Source organism: Carcharodon carcharias (assembly GCF_017639515.1).
Source record: "Carcharodon carcharias isolate sCarCar2 chromosome X unlocalized genomic scaffold, sCarCar2.pri SUPER_X_unloc_1, whole genome shotgun sequence".
In the NCBI taxonomy this organism is placed as follows: Eukaryota; Metazoa; Chordata; class Chondrichthyes; order Lamniformes; family Lamnidae; genus Carcharodon; species Carcharodon carcharias.
Genome location: NW_024470864.1, coordinates 74,180 through 96,679, shown reverse-complemented (window position 1 = coordinate 96,679; position 22,500 = coordinate 74,180). Strand labels below are relative to the sequence as shown.

Sequence of the window (22,500 nt, the reverse complement as noted above, 5' to 3'; positions counted from 1 at the left end):
GGAAAAGGGCAAGTCAGAGAGAGGGGGAAGGGGAGAGGTGTGGAAAGGAGAGAGGGGTGGGGGAGAAGGGGTGGAGGGGGGAATAGAGAGAAGGTGAGAATGGGAGTAGAAGGGGTGGAGATGGGGAGAGAGAGAAGGTGAGAATGGGAGTAGAAGGGGTGGAGATGGGGAGAGAGAGAAGGTGAGAATGGGAGTAGAAGGGGTGGAGATGGGGAGAGAGAGAAGGTGAGAATGGGAGTAGAAGGGGTGGAGATGGGGAGAGAGAGAAGGTGAGAATGGGAGTAGAAGGGGTGGAGATGGGGAGAGAGAGAAGGTGAGAATGGGAGTAGAAGGGGTGGAGATGGGGAGAGAGAGAAGGTGAGAATGGGAGTAGAAGGGGTGGAGATGGGGAGAGAGAGAAGGTGAGAATGGGAGTAGAAGGGGTGGAGATGGGGAGACAGAGAGGGAGAAGGTTGGGGGGGGTGGGGGGGGGGTTGGTGAGAGAGACAGAAGCAGCCGGGCAGGATGTACCTTGGCATTGAGCAGGACGAAGAGAACGTGATCAGGTGTAGACTGAGCACGACAATGGAGCACATCAGCCAGGTACTGGAACTGAGGGGGCAAAGAGCAGAGAGTGAGGGGCATCAGGTCACCCAGAACATTGTAAACCCAGAAAAGTCCCAATTACCCTAAAGGTGGCAAAACCTAACCCGAAAACCCAATAAAACCCCCCAAACACCCTAAACCCCATAAACCTCCCCAAACACCCTAAAACCCATAAACACCCTAAAACCCCATTACACCCGCCCAAACACCTAAACCCCCCCAAACACCCTAAAACCCATAAACACCCTAAAACCCCATTACACCCGCCCAAACACCTAAACCCCCCAAACACCCTAAAACCCATAAACACCCTAAAACCCCATTACACCCCCCCAGATACCTAAAAAACCCCTAAACCTCCCAAACACCCTAAAACCCCATAAACCTCCCAAACACCCTAAAACCCATAAACACCCTAAAACCCCATTACACCCGCCCAAACACCTAAACCCCCCCAAACACCCTAAAACCCATAAACACCCTAAAACCCCATTACACCTGCCCAAACACCTAAACCCCCCAAACACCCTAAAACCCATAAACACCCTAAAACCCCATTACACCCGCCCAAACACCTAAACCTCCCCAAACACCCTAAAACCCATTAACACCCTAAAACCCCATTACACCCGCCCAAACACCTAAACCTCCCCAAACACCCTAAAACCCATAAACACCCTAAAACCCCATTACACCCGCCCAAACACCTAAACCTCCCCAAACACCCTAAAACCCATTAACACCCTAAAACCCCATTACACCTGCCCAAACACCTAAACCCCCCAAACACCCTAAAACCCCATAAACCTCCCAAACACCCTAAAACCCATAAACCCCCCAACACCCTAAACCCCATAAACACCCTAAAACCCCATTACACCCCCCCAGATACCTAAAAAACCCCTAAACCTCCCAAACAACCTAAAACCACATAAACCCCCCAACACCCTAAAACCCATAAACACCCTAAAACCCCATTACACCCGCCCAAACACCTAAACCCCCCCAAACACCCTAAAACCCATAAACACCCTAAAACCCCATTACACCCGCCCAAACACCTAAACCCCCCAAACACCCTAAAACCCCATAAACCTCCCAAACACCCTAAACCCCATAAACCCCCCAACACCCTAAACCCCATAAACACCCTAAAACCCCATTACACCCGCCCAAACACCTAAACCTCCCCAAACACCCTAAAACCCATAAACACCCTAAAACCCCATTACACCCGCCCAAACCCCCCAAACACCCTAAAACCCCATAAACCTCCCCAAACACCCTAAACCCCATAAACCTCCCCAAACACCCTAAAACCCATAAACACCCTAAAACCCCATTACACCTGCCCAAACACCTAAACCCCCCAAACACCCTAAACCCCATAAACCTCCCCAAACACCCTAAAACCCATAAACACCCTAAAACCCCATTACACCCGCCCAAACACCTAAACCCCCCCAAACACCCTAAAACCCATAAACACCCTAAAACCCCATTACACCCGCCCAAACACCTAAACCCCCCCAAACACCCTAAAACCCATAAACACCCTAAAACCCCATTACACCTGCCCAAACACCTAAACCCCCCAAACACCCTAAAACCCCATAAACCTCCCAAACACCCTAAACCCCATAAACCCCCCAACACCCTAAACCCCATAAACACCCTAAAACCCCATTACACCCGCCCAAACACCTAAACCTCCCCAAACACCCTAAAACCCATAAACACCCTAAAACCCCATTACACCTGCCCAAACCCCCCAAACACCCTAAAACCCCATAAACCTCCCCAAACACCCTAAACCCCATAAACCTCCCCAAACACCCTAAAACCCATAAACACCCTAAAACCCCATTACACCCGCCCAAACACCTAAACCTCCCCAAACACCCTAAAACCCATTAACACCCTAAAACCCCATTACACCTGCCCAAACACCTAAACCCCCCAAACACCCTAAAACCCCATAAACCTCCCAAACACCCTAAAACCCCATAAACCCCCCAACACCCTAAACCCCATAAACACCCTAAAACCCCATTACACCCCCCCAGATACCTAAAAAACCCCTAAACCTCCCAAACACCCTAAAACCCCATAAACCTCCCAAACACCCTAAACCCCATAAACCCTCCAACACCCTAAACCCCATAAACACCCTAAAACCCCATTACACCCCCCCAGACACCTAAAAAACCCCTAAACCTCCCAAACATCCTAAAACCCCATAAACCTCCCAAACACCCTAAAACCCCATAAACCTCCCAAACACCCTAAAACCCCATAAACCTCCCAAACACCCTAAAACCCCATAAACCTCCCAAACACCCTAAAACCCCATTACACCCCCCCCCAGACACCTAAAAACCCCCTAAACCTCCCAAACACCCTAAAACCCCATAAACCTCCCAAACACCCTAAAACCCCATAAACCTCCCAAACACCCTAAAACCCCATAAACCTCCCAAACACCCTAAAACCCCATAAACCTCCCAAACACCCTAAAACCCCATAAACCTCCCAAACACCCTAAAACCCCATAAACCCCCCAAACACCCTAAAACCCCATAAACCCCCCAAACACCCTAAAACCCCATTACACCCCCCCCCAGACACCTAAAAACCCCCTAAACCTCCCAAACACCCTAAAACCCCATAAACCTCCCAAACACCCTAAAACCCCATAAACCCCCCAAACACCCTAAAACCCCATAAACCTCCCAAACACCCTAAAACCCCATAAACCTCCCAAACACCCTAAAACCCCATAAACCTCCCAAACACCCTAAAACCCCATAAACCTCCCAAACACCATAAAACCCCCTAAACCTCCCAAACACCCTAAAACCCCATAAACCTCCCAAACACCATAAAACCCCATAAACCTCCCAAACACCCTAAAACCCCATAAACCTCCCAAACACCTAAAACCCCATAAATCCCCCCAAACACCATAAAACCCCATAAACCCCCCAACACCCTAAACCCCATAAACACCCTAAAACCCCATTACACCCCCCAGACACCTAAAAACCCCCTAAACCTCCCAAACACCCTAAAACCCCATAAACCTCCCAAACACCCTAAAACCCCATAAACCCCCCAAACACCATAAAACCCCATAAACCTCCCCAAACACCCTAAATCCCTTAAACCTCCCCAAACACCCTAAACCCCATAAACCTCCCAAACACCCTAAAACCCCATAAACCCCCCAGACAGCATAAAACCCCATAAACCTCCCAAACACCCTAAAACCCCATAAACCTCCCAAACACCCTAAAACCCCATAAACCTCCCAAAAACCCTAAAACCCCATAAACCTCCCAAACACCCTAAAACCCCATATACCTCCCAAACACCCTAAAACCCCATAAACCTCCCAAACACCCTAAAACCCCATAAACACCCTAAAACCCCATTACACCCTCCCAGACACCTAAAAACCCCATAAATGCCCCAAACACCCTAAAACCCCATAAACCTCCCAAACACCCTAAAACCCCATAAACACCCTAAAACCCCATTACACCCTCCCAGACACCTAAAAACCCCATAAACACCCCAAACACCATAAAACCCCATAAACGCCCCAAACACCATAAAACCCCATAAACACCCTAAAACCCCATAAACACCCTAAAACCCCATTACACCCTCCCAGACACCTAAAAACCCCATAAACGCCCCAAACACCATAAAACCCCATAAACCTCCCAAACACCCTAAAACCCCATAAACACCCTAAAACCCCATTACACCCTCCCAGACACCTAAAAACCCCATAAACGCCCCAAACACCATAAAACCCCATAAACGCCCCAAACACCCTAAAACCCCATAAACCCCCCAAACACCCTAAAACCCCATAAACCCCCCAAACACCATAAAACCCCATAAACCCCCCAAACACCATAAAACCCCATAAACCTCCCCAAACACCCTAAATCTCATAAACCTCCCCAAACACCCTAAACCCCATAAACCTCCCAAACACCCTAAAACCCCATAAACCCCCCAGACAGCATAAAACCCCATAAACCTCCCAAACACCCTAAAACCCCATAAACCTCCCAAATACCCTAAAACCCCATAAACCTCCCAAACACCCTAAAACCCCAAATACCTCCCAAACACCCTAAAACCCCATAAACCTCCCAAACACCCTAAAACCCCATAAACACCCTAAAACCCCATAAACACCCTAAAACCCCATTACACCCTCTCAGACAAGTAAAAACCCCATAAATGCCCCAAACACCCTAAAACCCCATAAACCTCCCAAACACCCCAAAACCCCATAAACACCCTAAAACCCCATTACACCCTCCCAGACACCTAAAAACCCCATAAACGCCCCAAACACCATAAAACCCCATAAACCTCCCAAACACCCTAAAACCCCATAAACACCCTAAAACCCCATTACACCCTCCCAGACACCTAAAAACCCCATAAACGCCCCAAACACCATAAAACCCCATAAACGCCCCAAACACCATAAAACCCCATAAACGCCCCAAACACCCTAAAACCCCATAAACCCCCCAAACACCCTAAAAACCCACAAACACCCTAAACCCCCACAAACACCCTAAAACCCCATAACACCCTAAAACCCCATAACACCCTAAAACCCCATAACACCCCCCAAATACCCTAAAAACCCACGAACACCCTAAACCCCCCAAACACCCTAAACCCCCACAAACACCCTAAACCTCCCAAACACCCTAAAACCCCATAAACACCTTAAAACCCCATAAACACCCTAAAACCCCATAAACACCCTAAAACCCCATAAACACCCTAAAACCCCATAAACACCCTAAAACCCCATAAACCTCCCAAACACCCCAATCCCCATAAACCTCCCAAACACCCTAAAAACCCATAAACACCCTAAAACCCCATAAACCTCCCAAACACCCTAAAACCCCATAAACCGCCCAAACACCCCAATCCCCATAAACCTCCCAAACACCCTAAAAACCCATAAACACCCTAAAACCCCATAAACCTCCCAAACACCCTAAAACCCCATAAACCGCCCAAACACCATAAAACCCCCTAAACCTCCCAAACACCCTAAAACCCCATAAACCTCCCAAACACCATAAAACCCCATAAACCCCCCAAACACCCTAAACCCCCACAAACACCCTAAACCCCCACAAACACCCTAAACCCCCACAAACACTCTAAAACCCCATAACACCCTAAACCCCATAACACCCCCACAAATACCCTAAACCCCCACAAACACCCTAAACCCCCACAAACACCCTAAACCCCCAGAAACACCCTAAAACCCCACAAACCCCACGCCGAACACCTGAAAACCTTACTGCCCCTGAACTACCCCCAGACGTGTGCCCTTACCCCGGCCCCAGTAACACCCACACCTGTGCCCAGCCCAGTGCTACCCCTTCACTGCCCTAATGCCCCTGTGAGGAGGCAGGGAGACTCTGACCTTACGCCCCAGCTCATGCTCCTCGCTGCGGCCCAGTTCCCTCCCCAAAGCCTGGGCGATCCTCTTCCCGGCCACCAGGTTCCCCACGATCATCGAAGCAGGTCCAACCCCGGCTGTGGGCACAGAGGGTTCAGGGTCAGCGGGGTGGGGTCAACAAACCGGACACGCACCCACCCCTGCTCTCACCCGCACACTGCCAGAGTGACGAGACGGTGTAGAGGGAGCTTTACTCTGTATCTAACCCCGTGCTGTACCTGTCCTGGGAGTGTTTGATAGGGACGGTGTAGAGGAAGATTTACTCTGTATCTAACTCCGTGCTGTACCTGTCCTGGGAGTGTTTGATGGGGACAGTGTAGAGGGAACTTTACTCTGTATCTAACCCCGTGCTGTACCTGTCCTGGGAGTGTTTGATGGGGACAGTGTAGAGGGAGGTTTACTCTGTATCTAACCCCGTGCTGTACCTGTCCTGGGAGTGTTTGATGGGGGACAGTGTAGAGGGAGGTTTACTCTGTATCTAACCCCGTGCTGTACCTGTCCTGGGAGTGTTTGATGGGGGACAGTGTAGAGGGAGGTTTACTCTGTATCTAACCCCGTGCTGTACCTGTCCTGGGAGTGTTTGATGGGGACGGTGTAGAGGGAGATTTACTCTGTATCTAACCCTGTGCTGTACCTGTCCTGGGAGTGTTTGATGGGGACAGTGTAGAGGGAGCTTTACTCTGTATCTAACCCCGTGCTGTACCCGTCCTGGGAGTGTTTGATGGGGATGGTGTAGAGGGGGCTTTACTCTGTATCTAACCCCGTGCTGTACCTGTCCTGGGAGTGTTTGATGGGGACGGTGTAGAGGGAGATTTACTCTGTATCTAACCCCGTGCTGTACCTGTCCTGGGAGTGTTTGATGGGGACAGAGTAGAGGGAGGTTTACTCTGTATCTAACCCTGTGCTGTACCTGTCCTGGGAGTGTTTGATAGGGACGGTGTAGAGGAAGATTTACTCTGTATCTAACTCCGTGCTGTACCTGTCCTGGGAGTGTTTGATGGGGACGGTGTAGAGGGAGGTTTACTCTGTATCTAACCCCGTGCTGTACCTGTCCTGGGAGTGTTTGATGGGGACAGTGTAGAGGGAGGTTTACTCGGTATCTAACCCCGTGCTGTACCTGTCCTGGGAGTGTTTGATGGGGACAGTGTAGAGGGAGCTTTACTCTGTATCTAACCCCGTGCTGTACCTGTCCTGGGAGTGTTTGATGGGGACAGTGTAGAGGGAGGTTTACTCTGTATCTAACCCCGTGCTGTACCTGTCCTGGGAGTGTTTGATGGGGACGGTGTAGAGGGAACTTTACTCTGTATCTAGCCCCGTGCTGTACCTGTCCTGGGAGTGTTTGATAGGGACGGTGTAGAGGGTGCTTTACTCTGTATCTAACCCCGTGCTGTACCTGTCCTGGGAGTGTTTGATGGGGACGGGGTAGAGGGAGGTTTACTCGGTATCTAACCCCGTGCTGTACCTGTCCTGGGAGTGTTTGATGGGGACGGTGTAGAGGGAGATTTACTCTGTATCTAACCCCGTGCTGTACCTGTCCTGGGAGTGTTTGATAGGGACGGTGTAGAGGGAGATTTACTCTGTATCTAACTCCGTGCTGTACCTGTCCTGGGAGTGTTTTTTGGGGACGGTGTAGATCGAGCTTTACTCTGTATCTAACCCCGTGCTGTACCTGTCCTGGGAGTGTTTGATGGAGACGGTGTAGAGGGAGATTTACTCTGTATCTAACCCCGTGCTGTACCTGTCCTGGGAGTGTTTGATGGGGACGGTGTAGAGGGAGTTGCACTCACTGGGTTGTTTCTGTCGGGGTTTCGGGAGGTTGGTCACACACGTGTGTGGACAGAGCAGGATGTTACACGCATGCAGTGTCCCCTCCAGGAAGCGCTGCTTGCTCTGAGCAATGTGGATTCCTCCTAGCGGCGTCTTGGGGAGCGTGTTGGCTGGAACCAGGGCCAAACAGTACACACCCACCTGGTGGATACCATCGATTGCCTGAGGGGAGAGAGAGAGAGAGAGAGAGAGACAATCTGAGTGCTCCGGAGACAAGAGAGAGAGAGAGAGACGCAGAGAGAGAGGGAGAGACGCAGAGAGGGAGAGACACAGAGAGAGAGAGAGAGAGACGCAGAGAGAGAGATGCAGAGGGGCAGCGAGGCAGAGGGGCAGCGAGGCTGGGGGGGAGCGAGGCAGAGGGGGAGCGAGGCAGAGGGGGAGCGAGGCAGAGGGGGAGCGAGGCAGAGGGGGAGCGAGGCAGAGGGGGAGCGAGGCAGAGGGGGAGTGAGGCAGAGGGGGAGCGAGGCAGAGGGGGAGCGAGGCAGAGGGGGAGCGAGGCAGAGGGGGAGCGAGGCAGAGGGGGAGAAACAGAGAGAGAGATGGACAGAGAGAGAGGGACAGAGAGAGAGAGACAGAGAGAGAGGGAGACAGAGAGAGGGAGACAGAGAGAGGGAGACAGAGAGAGGGAGACAGAGAGAGGGAGACAGAGAGAGAGGGAGACAGAGAGAGAGGGAGACAGAGAGAGAGGGAGACAGAGAGAGAGGGAGACAGAGAGAGGGAGACAGAGAGAGGGAGACAGAGAAAGGGAGACAGAGAAAGGGAGACAGAGAGAGAGATGGAGGGAGACAGAGAGAGACAGAGAGAGAGAGAGAGAGAGATGGAGGGAGACAGAGAGAGATAGGGAGACAGAGACAGAGAGAGAGGGAGACAGAGGGAGAGGGAGACAGAGAGAGAAGGAGACAGAGAGAGAAGGACAGAGAGAGAAGGAGACAGAGAGAGAAGGAGACAGAGAGAGAAGGAGACAGAGAGAGAAGGACAGAGAGAGAATGACAGAGAGAGAATGACAGAGAGAGGGAGACAGAGAGAGGGAGACAGAGAGAGGGAGACAGAGAGAGGGAGACAGAGAGAGGGAGACAGAGAGAGGGAGACAGAGAGAGGGAGACAGAGAGAGAGGGAGACAGAGAGAGAGGGAGACAGAGAGAGAGGGAGACAGAGAGAGAGGGAGACAGAGAGAGAGGGAGACAGAGAGAGGGAGACAGAGAGAGAGAGGGAGACAGAGAGAGAATGACAGAGAGAGTATGACAGAGAGAGATGGAGGGAGATGGAGAGAGAGAGATGGAGAGAGATGGAGAGGGGGAGAGAGATGGAGGGGGAGAGAGACGGAGACGGAGAGAGGGAGATAGAGAGAGAATGACAGAGAGAGATGGAGGGAGATGGAGAGAGAGAGATGGAGAGAGAGATGGAGAGAGGGATGGAGAGAGGGATGGAGAGAGGGATGGAGAGAGAGAGATGGAGAGAGAGAGATGGAGGGAGATGGAGAGAGAGAGAGAGATGGAGAGAGAAAGAGATGGAGAGAGAGAGAGATGGAGGGAGAGAGAGATGGAGGGAGATGGAGAGAGAGAGAGATGGAGAGAGAGAGAGATGGAGAGAGAGAGAGAGATGGAGAGAGAGAGAGATGGAGAGAGAGAGAGATGGAGAGAGAGAGAGAGAGATGGAGGGAGATGGAGAGAGAGATGGAGAGAGATGGAGAGGGGGAGAGAGATGGAGAGAGAGAGAGATTGAGAGGGGGAGAGAAGCCGCTGTGAGGGGTGAGGGACAGAGGGCCATGTCCTCCTGCCTGCTCTCCATACCTGCAGCACGCGGCTCATCCACTGGAAACTGTCCTCTTCAGAGGTGTCTGGTCGCTGCTCAGCCACAATCACAATCCGTTCGTCATAAAACACAGTGACAGAGAACACAGCGATCCTGAGGCAGAAACACAACTGGTCAGAGAGGGAGGGAGAGAGAGAGAGAGGCAGAGAGAGCCAGGGGCAGAGAGAGCGAGAGGCAGAGAGAGCCAGGGGCAGAGAGAGCCAGGGGCAGAGAGAGCCAGGGGCAGAGAGAGCCAGGGGCAGAGAGAGCCAGGGGCAGAGAGAGCCAGGGGCAGAGAGAGCCAGGGGCAGAGAGAGCGAGAGGCAGAGAGAGCGAGGGGCAGAGAGAGCGAGGGGCAGAGAGAGCGAGGGGCAGAGAGAGCGAGAGGCAGAGAGAGCCAGGGGCAGAGAGAGCCAGGGGCAGAGAGAGCGAGAGGCAGAGAGAGCCAGGGGCAGAGAGAGCGAGAGGCAGAGAGAGCCAGGGGCAGAGAGAGCCAGGGGCAGAGAGAGCCAGGGGCAGAGAGAGCCAGGGGCAGAGAGAGCCAGGGGCAGAGAGAGCCAGGGGCAGAGAGAGCCAGGGGCAGAGAGAGCCAGGGGCAGAGAGAGCCAGGGGCAGAGAGAGCCAGGGGCAGAGAGAGCCAGGGGCAGAGAGAGCGAGAGGCAGAGAGAGCGAGGGGCAGAGAGAGCGAGAGGCAGAGAGAGCCAGGGGCAGAGAGAGCCAGGGGCAGAGAGAGCGAGAGGCAGAGAGAGCCAGGGGCAGAGAGAGCCAGGGGCAGAGAGAGCCAGGGGCAGAGAGAGCCAGGGGCAGAGAGAGCCAGGGGCAGAGAGAGCGAGAGGCAGAGAGAGCGAGGGGCAGAGAGAGCGAGGGGCAGAGAGAGCGAGGGGCAGAGAGAGCGAGAGGCAGAGAGAGCCAGGGGCAGAGAGAGCCAGGGGCAGAGAGAGCGAGAGGCAGAGAGAGCCAGGGGCAGAGAGAGCGAGAGGCAGAGAGAGCCAGGGGCAGAGAGAGCCAGGGGCAGAGAGAGCCAGGGGCAGAGAGAGCCAGGGGCAGAGAGAGCCAGGGGCAGAGAGAGCCAGGGGCAGAGAGAGCCAGGGGCAGAGAGAGCCAGGGGCAGAGAGAGCCAGGGGCAGAGAGAGCCAGGGGCAGAGAGAGCCAGGGGCAGAGAGAGCGAGGGGCAGAGAGAGCGAGGGGCAGAGAGAGCGAGGGGCAGAGAGAGCCAGGGGCAGAGAGAGCCAGGGGCAGAGAGAGCCAGGGGCAGAGAGAGCCAGGGGCAGAGAGAGCCAGGGGCAGAGAGAGCCAGGGGCAGAGAGAGCCAGGGGCAGAGAGAGCCAGGGGCAGAGAGAGCCAGGGGCAGAGAGAGCCAGGGGCAGAGAGAGCCAGGGGCAGAGAGAGCCAGGGGCAGAGAGAGCCAGGGGCAGAGAGAGCCAGGGGCAGAGAGAGCCAGGGGCAGAGAGAGCCAGGGGCAGAGAGAGCCAGGGGCAGAGAGAGCCAGGGGCAGAGAGAGCCAAGGGCAGAGAGAGCCAGGGGCAGAGAGAGCCAGGGGCAGAGAGAGCGAGAGGCAGAGAGAGCGAGAGGCAGAGAGAGCGAGAGGCAGAGAGAGCGAGAGAGACGGAGAGAGCGAGAGAGACGGAGAGAGCGAGAGAGACGGAGAGAGCGAGAGAGACGGAGAGAGCGAGAGAGACGGAGAGAGCGAGAGAGACGGAGAGAGCGAGAGGGGGAAAGAGAGGCAGAGAGAGAGAAAGAGACAGTGATAGAGATTGAGAGAGAGAGAGAGTGACTTTGAGTGAGCAAAGGTGTGAGACAGAAAGAGAGATATAGGCAGAGAGATCGCAATATGTTGAGAGAGACAGAGGGAGAGAGACAGAAGCGGGTAAGAGAATGAGTGAGCGAGGAAGTGAGCGGAGAGAGAGGGAAAGTATTTTTCAGGCTGGGAGAAGGTTTGTAGTGCAGGTCTCCAGGGGTTGGTATTGGGACCCTTGCTTTTCCTAACATATAAATGATCTCGATCTTGGTGAGCAGGAGACAGCTTCAAAGTTTGCGGGTCACACAAAACTTGGGAGAACTGTAAACTGTGAGGAGGACAGTGTAGAACTTCAAAAGGACATTGACATTGGTGGAGTGGGCAGGTAGGGGGCAGATGAAGTTCAATGTGCAGAAGTGTGGGGTGATACACTTTGGTATAAAGAACATGTAGAGACAGTATAAAATAAAGGATACTATTCTAAAGGGTGTGCAGGAGCAGAGAGACGTAGGTGTATATGTACATGAGTCATTGAAGGTGGCAGGACAGGTAGAGAGAGCTGCCTCTGAACATTACAGTATTCGCGGCTTCATTAATAGGGGCACAGAGTACAAGAGCAGGGAGGTTATGATGAACTAGACACTGGTTAGACCTCAGCTGGAGTATTGTGCACAGTTCTGGGTGTCACACTATAGCAAGGATGTGAACGCATTGGAGAGAGTGCAGAAGAGGTTTGCGAGAATGGTTCCAGGGATGAGGCATTTCAGCGATGAGGAAAGATTGGAGAAGTTGGGACTGTTTTCCTTGGAGAGGAGAAGGCTGGGAGGAGACATGATGGAGGTTTTCAAAATCTCTGTCCAGGGGTCTGGACAGAGTAGAGAGGGAGAAACTTCGAGACGTTCCACATGGAACTGGATAATTCAATTAGAAACAAGGAGCAGGGTTACGGGGAAAAGGCAGGAGATTGGCACTGAGTTAAAATGCTCCGAGAGCCGAAGCAGACATGATGGGCTGAATGGCCTCCTCCTGCACGTCACGATTCTGTGATGCAGTGCACAAGGCCGTGAACGCGGAGTGTCCTCCTCGCAGTCACCAGACCCACGCTGCGTCTGTGTGTGAAACGTACCTTCCTCTATACGCAGTCTTCACCGGCTCCACCGCCAGCGCTGTGGCCACGACATCGTCCGAATTGTGCCTCCGGCCGCTGACCATCAGGAGCCCATCCACCTTCCCCACCACAAACAACATGCTGCCCTGCAAGAGAGAGGAGCAGTGAGTGAGGGGGTGCGTGTGTCTGTGTGAGAGAGAGAGGGAGGGAGGGAGGGAGGAAGCAACAAGGACAGACAGTACTGTTGTGGACATGGGTCTGTCACTGTATAACCCTGGGGTACAGTACTGGTGGGGACAGGTCTGTCACTGTATAACACTGGGGTACAGTACTGGTGGGGACGGGTCTGTCACTGTATAACACTGGGGTACAGTACTGGTGGCTACGGGTCTGTCACTGTATAACACAGGGGTACAGTACTGGTGGGGATGGGTCTGTCACTGTATAACACTGGGGTACAGTACTGGTGGGGACGGGTCTGTCACTGTATAACACTGGGGTACAGTACTGGTGGCTACGGGTCTGTCACTGTATAACACTGGGGTACAGTACTGGTGGGGACGGGTCTGTCACTGTATAACACAGGGGTACAGTACTGGTGGGGATGGGTCTGTCACTGTATAACCCTGGGGTACAGTACTGGTGGGGAGGGGTTTGTCACTGTATAACACTGGGGTACAGTACTGGTGGCTACGGGTCTGTCACTGTATAACACTGGGGTACAGTACTGGTGGGGACGGGTCTGTCACTGTATAAAACTGGGGTACAGTACTGGTGGGGACAGGTCTCTCACAGTATAACACTGGGGTACAGTACTGGTGGGGACGGGTCTGTCACTGTATAACACTGGGGTACAGTACTGGTGGGGATGGGTCTGTCACTGTATAACACTGGGGTACAGTACTGGTGGAGACAGGTCTGTCACTGTATAACACTGGGGTACAGTACTGGTGGGGACGGGTCTGTCACTATATAACTCTGGGGTACAGTACTGGTGGGGATCGGTCTGTCACTGTATAACACTGGGGTACAGTACTGGTGGGGACGGGTCTGTCAGTGTATAACACTGGGGTACAGTACTGGTGGGGACGGGTCTGTCACTGTATAACACTGGGGTACAGTACTGGTGGGGACGGGTCTGTCACTGTATAACACTGGGGTACAGTACTGGTGGGGACCGGTCTGTCACTGTATAACACTGGGGTACAGTACTGGTGGGGACAGGTCTGTCACTGTATAACACTGGGGTACAGTACTGGTGGGGACAGGTCTGTCACTGTATAACACTGGGGTACAGTACTGGTGGGGATGGGTCTGTCACTGTATAACACTGGGGTACAGTACTGTTGTGGACATGTGTCTGTCACTGTAGAACACTGGGGGACAGTACTGGTGGATACGGGTCTGTCACTGTATAACACTGGGGTACAGTACTGGTGGGGAGGGGTTTGTCACTGTATAACACTGAGGTACAGTACTGGTGGATACGGGTCTGTCACTGTATAACACTGGGGTACAGTACTGGTGGGGACGGGTCTGTCACTGTATAACACTGGGGTACAGTACTGGTGGGGACAGGTCTCGCACTGTATAACACTGGGGTACAGTACTGGTGGGGACGGGTCTGTCACTGTATAACACTGGGGTACAGTACTGGTGGGGACGGGCCTGTCACTGTATAACACTGGGGTACAGTACTGGTGGGGACAGGTCTGTCACTGTATAACACTGGGGTACAGTACCGGTGGGGACGGGTCTGTCACTGTATAACACTGGGGTACAGTACTGGTGGGGACGGGTCTGTCAATGTATAACACTGGGGTACAGTACTGGTGGGGACGGGTCTGTCACTGTATAACACTGGGGTACAGTACTGGTGGGGACGGGACTGTCACTGTATAACACAGGGGTACAGTTCTGGTGGGGACGAGTCTGTCACTGTATAACACTGGGGTACAGTACAGGTGGGGATGATTCTCTCCCTGTATAACACTGGGGTACAGTACTGGTGGGGATGATACTCTCCCTGTATAACACTGGGGTACAGTACTGGTGGGGACGGGTCTGTCACTGTATAACACTGGGGTACAGTACTGGTGGAGACGGGTCTGTCACTGTACAACACTGGGGTACAGTACTGGTGGGGTAGGGTCTGTCACTGTATAACACTGGGGTACAGAACTGGTGGGGACAGGTTTGTCACTGTATAACATTGGGGTACAGTACTGGTGGGGACGGGTCTGTCACTGTATAACACTGGGGTACAGTACTGGTGGGGACGGGTCTGTGACTGTATAACACTGGGCTACAGTACTGGTGGGGACGGGTCTGTCACTGCATAACACTGGGGTACAGTACTGGTGGGGACGGGTCTGTCACTGTATAACACTGGGGTACAGTACTGGTGCTGAAAGGTCTGTCACTGTATAACACTGGGGTACAGTACTGGTGGGGATGGGTCTGTCACTGTATAACACTGGGTACAGTACTGGTGGGGACGAGTCTGTCACTGTATAACACTGGGGTACAGTACTGGAGGGGACAGGTCCGTTACTGTATAACACTGAGGTACAGTACTGGTGGGGACGGGTCTGTCACTGTATAACACTGGGGTACAGTACTGGTGGGGATGATTCTCTCCCTGTATAACACTGGGGTACAGTACTGGTGGGGACGGGTCTGTCACTGTATAACACTGGGGAACAGTACTGGTGGGGACGGGTCTGTCACTGTATAACACTGGGGTAGAGTACTGGTGGGGACGGGTCTGTCACTGTATAACACTGGGTACAGTACTGGTGGAGACAGGTCTGTCACTGTATAACATTGGGGTACAGAACTGGTGGGGACAGGTCTGTCACTGTATAACACTGGGGTACAGAACTGGTGGGGACGGGTCTGTCACTGTATAACACTGGGGTACAGTACTGGTGGAGACAGGTCTGTCACTGTATAACACTGGGGTACAGTACTGGTGTGGACGTGTCTGTCACTGTATAACACAGGGGTACAGTACTGGTGCTGCAGGTCTGTCACTGTATAACACTGGGGTACAGTACTGGTGCTGACAGGTCTGTCACTGTATAACACTGGGGTACAGTACTGGTGGGGACGAGTCTGTCACTGTATAACACTGGGGTACAGTACTGGTGGGGACAGGTCTGTCACTGTATAACACTGGGGTACAGTACTGGTGGGGACGAGTCTGTCACTGTATAACACTGGGGTACAGTACTGGTGGGGACAGGTCTGTCACTGTATAACACTGGGGTACAGTACTGGTGGGGACGAGTCTGTCACTGTATAACACTGGGGTACAGTACTGGTGGGGACGTGTCTGTCACTGTATAACACAGGGGTACAGTACTGGTGCTGACAGGTCTGTCAGTGTATAACACTGGGGTACAGTACTGGTGGGGACGGGTCTGTCACTGTATAACACTGGGGTACAGTACTGGTGGGGACAGGTCTGTCACTGTATAACAATGGGGTACAGTACTGGTGGGGACGAGTCTGTCAATGTATAACACTGGGGTACAGTACTGGTGGGGACAGGTCTGTCACTGTATAACACTGGGGTACAGCACTGGTGGGGACGGGTCTGCCAATGTATAACACTGGGGTACAGTACTGGTGGGGAGGGGTCTGTCATTGTATAACACTGGGGTACAGTACTGGTGGGGACGGGTCTGTCACTGTATAACACTGGGGTACAGAACTGGTGGGGACGGGTCTGTCACTGTATAACACTGGGGAACAGTACTGGTGGGGACGGGACAGTCACTGTATAACACTGGGGTACAGTACTGGTGGGGACGGGTCTGCCAATGTATAACACTGGGGTACAGTACTGATGGGGACGGGTCTGTCACTGTATAACACTGGGGTACAGTACTGGTGGGGACAGGTCTGTCACTGTATAACACTGGGGTACAGTACTGGTGGGGACCGGTCTGTCACTGTATAACACTGGGGTACAGTACTGGTGGGGAGGGGTCTGTCATTGTATAACACTGGGGTACAGTACTGCTGGGGACGGGTCTGCCAATGTATAACACTGGGGTACAGTACTGATGGGGACGGGTCTGTCACTGTATAACACTGGGGTACAGTACTGGTGGGGACAGGTCTGTCACTGTATAACACTGGGGTACAGTACTGGTGGGGACCGGTCTGTCACTGTATAACACTGGGGTACAGTACTGGTGGGGACCGGTCTGTCACTGTATAACACTGGGGTACAGTACTGGTGGGGACGGGTCTGTCACTGTATAAGACTGGGGTACAGTACTGGTGGGGACGGGTCTGTAACTGTATAACACTGGGGTACAGTACTGGTGGGGACAGGTCTGTCACTGTATAACACTGGGGTACAGCACTGGTGGGGACCGGTCTGTCACTGTATAACACTGAGGTACAGTACTGGTGGATACGGGTCTGTCACTGTATAACACTGGGGTACAGTACTGGTGGGGACGGGTCTGTCACTGTATAACACTGGGGTACAGTACTGGTGGGGACAGGTCTCGCACTGTATAACACTGGGGTACAGTACTGGTGGGGACGGGTCTGTCACTGTATAACACTGGGGTACAGTACTGGTGGGGACGGGTCTGTCACTGTATAACACTGGGGTACAGTACTGGTGGGGACAGGTCTGTCACTGTATAACACTGGGGTACAGTACCGGTGGGGACGGGTCTGTCACTGTATAACACTGGGGTACAGTACTGGTGGGGACGGGTCTGTCAATGTATAACACTGGGGTACAGTACTGGTGGGGACGGGTCTGTCACTGTATAACACTGGGGTACAGTACTGGTGGGGACGGGACTGTCACTGTATAACACAGGGGTACAGTTCTGGTGGGGACGAGTCTGTCACTGTATAACACTGGGGTACAGTACAGGTGGGGATGATTCTCTCCCTGTATAACACTGGGGTACAGTACTGGTGGGGATGATTCTCTCCCTGTATAACACTGGGGTACAGTACTGGTGGGGACGGGTCTGTCACTGTATAACACTGGGGTACAGTACTGGTGGAGACGGGTCTGTCACTGTACAACACTGGGGTACAGTACTGGTGGGGTAGGGTCTGTCACTGTATAACACTGGGGTACAGAACTGGTGGGGACAGGTTTGTCACTGTATAACATTGGGGTACAGTACTGGTGGGGACGGGTCTGTCACTGTATAACACTGGGGTACAGTACTGGTGGGGACAGGTCTGTCACTGTATAACACTGGGGTACAGTACTGGTGGGGATGGGTCTGTCACTGTATAACACTGGGTACAGTACTGGTGGGGACGAGTCTGTCACTGTATAACACTGGGGTACAGTACTGGAGGGGACAGGTCCGTTACTGTATAACACTGAGGTACAGTACTGGTGGGGACGGGTCTGTCACTGTATAACACTGGGGTACAGTACTGGTGGGGATGATTCTCTCCCTGTATAACACTGGGGTACAGTACTGGTGGGGACGGGTCTGTCACTGTATAACACTGGGGAACAGTACTGGTGGGGACGGGTCTGTCACTGTATAACACTGGGGTAGAGTACTGGTGGGGACGGGTCTGTCACTGTATAACACTGGGTACAGTACTGGTGGAGACAGGTCTGTCACTGTATAACATTGGGGTACAGAACTGGTGGGGACAGGTCTGTCACTGTATAACACTGGGGTACAGAACTGGTGGGGACGGGTCTGTCACTGTATAACACTGGGGTACAGTACTGGTGCTGACAGGTCTGTCACTGTATAACACTGGGGTTCAGTACTGCTCGGGACGGGTCTGTCACTGTATAACACTGGGGTACAGTACTGGTGGAGACAGGTCAGTCACTGTATAACACTGGGGTACAGTACAGGTGGGGACGGGTCTGTCACTGTATTACACTGGGGTACAGTACTGGTGTGGACGTGTCTGTCACTGTATAACACAGGGGTACAGTACTGGTGCTGACAGGTCTGTCACTGTATAACACTGGGGTACAGTACTGGTGCTGACAGGTCTGTCACTGTATAACACTGGGGTACAGTACTGGTGGGGACGAGTCTGTCACTGTATAACACTGGGGTACAGTACTGGTGGGGACAGGTCTGTCACTGTATAACACTGGGGTACAGTACTGGTGGGGACGAGTCTGTCACTGTATAACACTGGGGTACAGTACTGGTGGGGACGAGTCTGTCACTGTATAACACTGGGGTACAGTACTGGTGGGGACGTGTCTGTCACTGTATAACACAGGGGTACAGTACTGGTGCTGACAGGTCTGTCACTGTATAACACTGGGGTACAGTACTGGTGGGGACGAGTCTGTCACTGTATAACACTGGGGTACAGTACTGGTGGGGACAGGTCAGTCACTGTATAACACTGGGGTACAGTACTGGTGGGGATGGGTCTGTCACTGTATAACACTGGGGTACAGTACTGGTGGGGACAGGTCAGTCACTGTATAACACTGGGGTACAGTACTGGTGGGGATGGGTCTGTCACTGTATAACACTGGGTACAGTACTGGTGGGGACGAGTCTGTCACTGTATAACACTGGGGTACAGTACTGGTGGGGACAGGTCCGTTACTGTATAACACTGAGGTACAGTACTGGTGGGGACGGGTCTGTCACTGTATAACACTGGGGTACAGTACTGTTGGGGATGATTCTCTCCCAGTATAACACTGGGGTATAGTACTGGTGGGGACGGGTCTGTCACTGTATAACACTGGGGAACAGTACTGGTGGGGACGGGTCTGTCACTGTATAACACTGGGGTACAGTACTGGTGGGGACGGGTCTGTCACTGTATAACACTGGGGTACAGTACTGGTGGAGACAGGTCTGTCACTGTATAACATTGGGGTACAGAACTGGTGGGGACAGGTCTGTCACTGTATAACACTGGGGTACAGAACTGGTGGGGACGGGTCTGTCACTGTATAACACTGGGGTACAGTACTGGTGGGGACGGGTCTGTCACTGTATAAAACTGGGGTACAGTACTGGTGGGCACAGTTCTGTCACTGAATATCACTGGGGTACATTACTGGTGGGGACGAGTCTGTCACTGTATAACACTGGGGTACAGTACTGGTGGGGACAGGTCCGTTACTGTATAACACTGAGGTACAGTACTGGTGGGGACGGGTCTGTCACTGTATAACACTGGGGTACAGTACTGTTGGGGATGATTCTCTCCCAGTATAACACTGGGGTATAGTACTGGTGGGGACGGGTCTGTCACTGTATAACACTGGGGAACAGTACTGGTGGGGACGGGTCTGTCACTGTATAACACTGGGGTACAGTACTGGTGGGGACGGGTCTGTCACTGTATAACACTGGGGTACAGTACTGGTGGAGACAGGTCTGTCACTGTATAACATTGGGGTACAGAACTGGTGGGGACAGGTCTGTCACTGTATAACACTGGGGTACAGAACTGGTGGGGACGGGTCTGTCACTGTATAACACTGGGGTACAGTACTGGTGGGGACGGGTCTGTCACTGTATAAAACTGGGGTACAGTACTGGTGGGCACAGTTCTGTCACTGAATATCACTGGGGTACATTACTGGTGGGGACAAGTCTGTCACTGTATAACACGGGGGAACAGTACTGGTGTGGACGTGTCTGTCACTGTATAACACAGGGGTACAGTACTGGTGCTGACAGGTCTGTCACTGTATAACACTGGGGTACAGTACTGGTGGGGACGAGTCTGTCACTGTATAACACTGGGGTACAGTACTGGTGGGGACGAGTCTGTCACTGTATAACACTGGGGTACAGTACTGGTGGGGAGGGGTCTGTCATTGTATAACACTGGGGTACAGTACTGCTGGGGACGGGTCTGCCACTGTATAACACTGGGGTACAGTACTGGTGGGGACGGGTCTGTCACTGTATAACACTGGGGAACAGTACTGGTGGGGACAGGTCTGTCACTGTATAACACTGGGGTACAGTACTGGTGGAGACAGGTCTGTCACTGTATAACACTGGGAACAGTACTGGTGGGGACGGGTCTGTCACTGTATAACACTGGGCTACAGTACTGGTGGGGTCTGGTCTGTCACTGTATAACTCTGGGGTACAGTACTGGTGGGGACGGGTCTGTCACTGTATAACACTGGGGTACAGTACTGGTGGGGTAGGGTCTGTCACTGTATAACACTGGGGTACAGAACTGGTGGGGACGGGTCTGTCACTGTATAACACTGGGGTACAGTACTGGTGGGGAAGGGTCTGTCACTATATAACACTGGGGTATAGTACTGGTGGGGACGGGTCTGTCACTGTATAACACTGGCGTACAGTACTGGTGGGGACGGGTCTGTCACTGTATAACACTGGGGTACAGTACTGGTGGGGATGGGTCTGTCACTGTATAACACTGGGGTACAGAACAGGTGGTGAGGAGTCTGTCACTGTATAACACTGGGGTACAGTACTGGTGGGGACGGGTCTGTCACTGTATAACACTGGGGTACAGAACTGGTGGGGACGGGTCTGTCACTGTATAACACTGGGGTACAGTACTGGTGGGGACGGGTCTGTAACTATATAACACTGGGGTACAGTACTGGTGGGGATGGGTCTGTCACTGTATAATACAGGGGTACAGTACTGGTGGGGATGGGTCTGTCACTGTATAACACTGGGGTACAGTACTGGTGGGGACGGGTCTGTCACTGAATATCACTGGGGTACATTACTGGTGGGGACAAGTCTGTCACTGTATAACACAGGGGTACAGTACCGGTGGGGACGGGTCTGTCACTGTATAACACTGGGGTACAGTACTGGTGGGGACGGGTCTGTCACTGTATAACACTGGGGTACAGTACTGGCGGGGTAGGGTCTGTCACTGTATAACAATGGGGTACAGAACTGGTGGGGACGGGTCTGTCACTGTATAACACTGGGGTACAGTACTGGTGGGGAAGGGTCTGTCACTATATAACACTGGGGTACAGTACTGGTGGGCATGGGTCTGTCACTGTATAACACTGGGGTACATTACTGGCGGGGTAGGGTCTGTCACTGTATAACACTGGGGTACGGAACTGGTGGGGACGGTACTGTCACTGTATAACACTGGGGTACAGTACAGGTGGTGAGGGGTCTGTTACTGTATAACACTGGGGTACAGAACTGGTGGGGACGGGTCTGTCACTGTATAACACTGGGGTACAGAACTGGTGGGGACGGGTCTGTCTATAACACTGGGGTACAGTACTGGTGGGGACGGGTCTGTCACTATATAACACTGGGGTACAGTACTGGTGGGGATGGGTCTGTCACAGTATAACAAAGGGGTACAGTACTGGTGGGGATGGGTCTGTCACTGTATAACACTGGGGTACAGTACTGGTGGGGACGGGTCTGTCACTGTATAACACTGGGGTACAGTACTGGTGGGGACGGGTCTGTCACTGAATATCACTGGGGTACATTACTGGTGGGGACAAGTCTGTCACTGTATAACACAGGGGTAGAGTACCGGTGGGGACGTGTCTGTCACTGTATAACACAGGGGTACAGTACTGGTGCTGACAGGTCTGTCACTGTATAACACTGCGGTACAGTACTGGTGGGGACGGGTCTGTCACTATATAACACTGGGGTACAGTACTGGTGGGGATGGGTCTGTCACAGTATAACAAAGGGGTACAGTACTGGTGGGGATGGGTCTGTGATTGTATAACACTGGGGTACAGTACTGGTGGGGACGGGTCTGCCACTGTATAACACTGGGGTACAGTACTGGTGGCGACAGGTCTGTCAGTGTATAACACTGGGGTACAGTACTGGTGGAGACAGGTCTGTCACTGTATAACACTGGGAACAGTACTGGTGGGGACGGGACTGTCACTGTATAACACTGGGCTACAGTACTGGTGGGGACGGGGGT

General features: G+C 52.9%; 1 protein-coding gene across 1 annotated transcript in view; it reads right to left on the bottom strand.

Annotated features, from left to right (window-relative positions):
• LOC121275075 (disco-interacting protein 2 homolog B-like) overlaps positions 1–22,500 on the bottom strand; it is a 97,922-nt gene that overhangs the window by 67,774 nt on the left and 7,648 nt on the right. Inside the window, exons 4-8 of the mRNA XM_041182479.1 lie at positions 12,589–12,716; positions 9,724–9,838; positions 7,894–8,095; positions 6,071–6,183; positions 511–591 (exon numbers count right to left, since the gene is read on the bottom strand). Coding sequence (XP_041038413.1) covers positions 511–591; positions 6,071–6,183; positions 7,894–8,095; positions 9,724–9,838; positions 12,589–12,716 — 639 coding nt within the window. The remainder of the gene's footprint in view (positions 1–510; positions 592–6,070; positions 6,184–7,893; positions 8,096–9,723; positions 9,839–12,588; positions 12,717–22,500) is intronic.